General features: G+C 36.8%; 1 protein-coding gene across 1 annotated transcript; it reads right to left on the bottom strand.

The window, feature by feature from the left end:
• Positions 1-975: 975 nt before the first annotated feature.
• Positions 976-1,585, bottom strand: LOC139991424 (regulator of microtubule dynamics protein 1-like). Its single transcript, XM_072011472.1, has 2 exons — positions 1,453-1,585; positions 976-1,371 (listed from the first exon to the last, which is right to left on the bottom strand). The coding sequence occupies exons 1-2, from the start codon at positions 1,456-1,458 to the stop codon at positions 1,024-1,026; spliced, it is 354 nt and encodes a 117-aa protein (XP_071867573.1). The 5' UTR covers positions 1,459-1,585; the 3' UTR covers positions 976-1,023.
• Between the last annotated feature and the right edge of the window lie 2,939 nt (positions 1,586-4,524).

Below are 4,524 nucleotides of genomic sequence, written 5' to 3'. Positions count from 1 at the left end.
TAGTTAGGGGGTCCCCCCAAAAAGTCCTAATCCATGCTGTAGTAATACACATGGAACTCACCGACGACTATATAAACTTGGCATTTCGCTCGAGGGGGCATTTCCAGTTCGAATATCGAGCGGAACGTTTAAAAGTTCTTCAGGTTTGGAAGTGCTTTACGATTGGTAGCGTCCTTATACATTTTCGTCACATTTGGAACAGTGAGTATCTTATTTCCTTTCAATCGTTTCTTCCACTGATTTTTCACGCAATTCGTAAATTAAATTTTTTTTTTTTTTTTTATTTTTTTGTTTCCAGATTGTGCCTTATAACGAAACGATGGCGGAATCTGAACCTGAATTTAACGCCTTGCACACCATATCACATGTTCCGGAAAATCTACCACCGGATTACGTTGTGGTGCAGTATACTTCCCCGATTGATCGACGCACTATGCAGATTGGCCTGCATCGTTCCTTTGTATACCATCTGATGGGAAGAGTGCCAAGGGAGATAATCGGCGTTCTATCACGAGTATATCTCGATTTTCTCTCTGCTTTGCAAAAAGATGGAATTATGGCTCGCGGAGAGGAAGAGGAAAATGAAGAATCACCTGACCGATAATTCGACTTGGAAACTACTTTATTAAACCGTGATATTTGTGACAATGTTACATTAACATTTTGATACTTTAATTCTGTTACAATATATTTCTTTAACTAATTTTTGCGAGAAAGGTAGTTTAATGACATATTGTATATACGAATTTTCTTCAACTGCTATTAACTATTTAAAATTTGCTACATGTTACATTTTGAAATAAAACATTTTATAAAATATACATGTATATAGTAATCTTAAATCTTAAATTAGATGTTGCGTATAAAAAGCTCATCACACATAAGTTGTACTGTACTTTATAGTAAATAAATTTTATACTTCTACTTAAAAGATAGATTCTAAATTTACTTTATCCCTTCAATTCCATATCCTATAATAATATCCATTTATCATATAATAGATCATAATTTCCGTCAAGTTTGTTAAAGTTTCTTTAACAACTTTTGTGCTTCCTGTTTAGCATCTCGATCATCTTCGTTCTTTGCAGGATATTCAAGGGCAATTTTTAAATATTTCATAGATAGCTCTTTTTGATTTAATTTTAAGTAGGTTTTGCCCAACATTAATAAATTTTGACTATAGAAATTGGGATCAATTTCCTCTGCGGTTTCAAAATATTTTAGAGCTTCCTCAGAAGATGAAGATGGTGGTTCTCCAAATATTACAGATGCAATTTTTCTTTGATACCATGTTAAATCAGCAACTTGATAGCACCAAGTACCAAGCATGTACATAAGAGGTGGTTCTTTTGCATTTAGTTCCATTGCTCTCTGCGATATTAAACATATTCGATACAATTGCTTGACATCGTATCAGGGAAAGAAATATTAATATATTATCATGAAATATACCAGCATATGTTTCTTAATATTATATGACTCTTTTATTTGTGCCTTCACTCCTTCATAAAGAGTCTTACAATTGCGAAGAATCGATGCCCATTTGTATGCAGCCCAATTATCCTCATTTATTTCAAGTGCTTTAAGTATTTAGTCATAAGATTCGAAAATTCATTTCTTTCCATCTACTTCACTCACAGTCTTAGACAATTTATACATTGCTCTACACAAACGCCATATAATTTCAATATCACCGCTATCCTATACAAATGTTCAGTTTTGTTATCTACATTTATAAGTGATATACGCAATGTAATTACTTTATAATTTATTAGAAGGTTATGTATTTCCTCCTATTGTTCTCGCTCGTATAATTCATCGGCTTTTCCTATTAGAACTTCTTTTGTAGTTATCACTGCTTCTGCTCCATGATTCTGCTCCATGCTTCTTTCTGCTCCATGCCTCTGCTCCATGATTCTGCTCCATGCTTCTGTTTAATGCTTCTGCTTGCTCCATGCTTCTGCTTGCTCGATGCTTCTGCTTGCTCCATGCTTCTGCTTGCTCCATGCTTCTGCTCCATGCTTCTGCTCCATGCTTCTGCTCCATGCCTCTGCTCCATTCTTCTGCTCCATGCTTCTGCACCATGCTTCTGCTCCATGCTTCTTTCTGCTCCATACCTCTGCTCCATCCTTCAGGTCCATTCTTCTTTCTGGTCCATGCTTCTGCTTGCTCCATGCTTCTGCTCCATGCTCCTTTCTGCTCCATGCTTCTGTTTGCTCCACGGTTCTGCACCATGCTCCTTTCCGGTCCATGCTTCTGCTTGCTCCATGCTTCTGCTTGCTCCATGCTTCTGCTTGCACCATGCTTCTGCTTGCTCCATGCTTCTGCTTGCTCCATGCTTCTGCTTGCTCCATGCTTCTGCTTGCACCATGCTTCTGCTTGCTCCATGCTTCTGCTTGCTCCATGCTTCTGCTTGCTCCATGCTTCTGTTTGCTCCATGCTTCTGCTCCATACTATTTATTGAAGGGCATGAATAAGGAAGAGTTAGATAGTAGGGAAGGTGAAAATGATAACAGTTTTGAAGGCTTATACATCCCTAGGAGATGTATACTACTTCGCGTAATGAGATACCTCCAGTAATGTATCCAGAAAAGGAAAACGTTAGTGAGATGCATGCAAATTATTGTAGAGTAGATATCCCTGGTACATTTGAGGAGGCGATTTATTGCGAAAATAGTGAAGATTGGAATCAGGCTATGGATAAGGAAATAGAATGTCTCTATAAGAATATAACTTGGAAATTGGTAGAATGGGTAAAAGGCAAAGAGGTATTAGATGTAAAATGGGTTTACACGAGAAAATCAGATAACAGGTATAAGGCTAGATTAGTGGTAAAAGGATTCCAACAAAGAAACGTAGCCGATGACATATATTCCCCAGTAGCGAGTAATCAGACCTTTAAGATATTGCGATCATGTTGTTGTCAAAATGGATTAATCATTGAGCAAATGGATGTAGAAACTGCCTTTTTAAATGGTGAAGCAACCTCGGAGGTATATGTAAATCAACCAAAAGGATATGCAGACGGAACGAATAGAGTTTGTAAATTATCGAAAGCGCTTTATGGGTTAAAGAAAGTCCGAGGGACTGGTATGAGTGTTTGGATAGGTATGTGACGAGATTACGTTTTAAGAAGAATAATATAGAGTTGTGCTTATATACTGCACGGAGAGGGAGAATATGTAGTTTATTTGTTAATATATGTAGACGATGTGTTAATTTGTAGTAAAAACAAAAGGAAAATACAAAGTGTAAAAAGGTTATTAACTGATAAATTTGAAATGAAAGATTTAGGTGAAGTAAAAGAATATCTTGGAGTAAACATAGAGTATGATTATTTCAAAAATGAAATGAGATTAAGCCAAAAGAAATACATTGAATCATTAGGAAACGAATATAAATTACAAAACAGCAAATTGTACTGTACACCTATGGAGACCAACTTAAAAATTGAAAAAGCCGAGATAAATAGAGAGGACAATGGATACAAGAATTTAATTGGCGCATTGTTGTATATTAGTGTAAATACCAGACCCGATATAAGTTGTAGTGTGAATTATCTGAGTAGATTTCAAGATTGTTGTAGCGAGACACATTTTAAATATGCTTTGCGTATATTGAAATACTTGTACCGGACTAGAGATTTAAGGTTAGACTATAAAAGGAATGAAAAGTGAGAAACGATAGATTGTTATGTAGACGCTGATTGGGCAGGAGATCATTTAGATAGGAAATCGACTTCTGGATATGTAATTAGATTGTATGGAAATGTAATTGGATGGAAGTGTAAGAAACAAAGGTGTGTGACAAAAGTTTCGACGTATGCAGAGTATGTAGCTCTATCGGAAGCATTGAGTGAATTAATGTATATTAGAGAAATTATGAAAATCTTCAATGTAAATCTAAACGATAACCCTGAAAAAATTTATGAGGATAACTCTGGAGCGATAAGTATAGCAAAGTACGGAAATTTTACAAAAAATTCGAAACACATTGAAGTTCATTATCACTACGTTCACGAGTGCTTAGAGAAAAACAAGATAAATATAATTAAAGTAAGTACAGACGGAAATACTGCGGATATTTTTACGAAGGTATCAAGGTCTTCAGAGTGTTACGCCACGAGACTCTGCAGAGATCGTATTTCCAACCGTCGCTTGCGGTCCTCCAGCGTCGCAGATACATCCTCTTATCTGCCCGATGAAAAATATACATTGTATCGACGAGCGCATATTTGTCACCAAGTAACGAGTTCTGGAACCGTCGATCTCGGACCGTTATTTTCTATCGAAGAAGTCGGCCTGCGTGATCATCGGCGCGTGTGATGGCGTGACCCGAGCATAGGGGGGATCCTCTCCCCGAAAGACAAAGAATCGATATCTGTAACCGATCAGTCTCATTCGACAACTGTAACCGCACAGTCGTATCTGAACAGTCTCATTATAGAATTCACACCGCATACATAAAAAATCGAGTCGAATCTCTGTAAAACATTAACTGTACCTATCACGAAACAATTTGTGA

This window comes from Bombus fervidus, chromosome 10 (genome assembly GCF_041682495.2).
Source record: "Bombus fervidus isolate BK054 chromosome 10, iyBomFerv1, whole genome shotgun sequence".
NCBI lineage: Eukaryota > Metazoa > Arthropoda > Insecta > Hymenoptera > Apidae > Bombus > Bombus fervidus.
The sequence above is the reverse complement of the archived record's forward strand: the minus strand, read 5'-3'. Positions and strand labels throughout refer to the sequence as shown.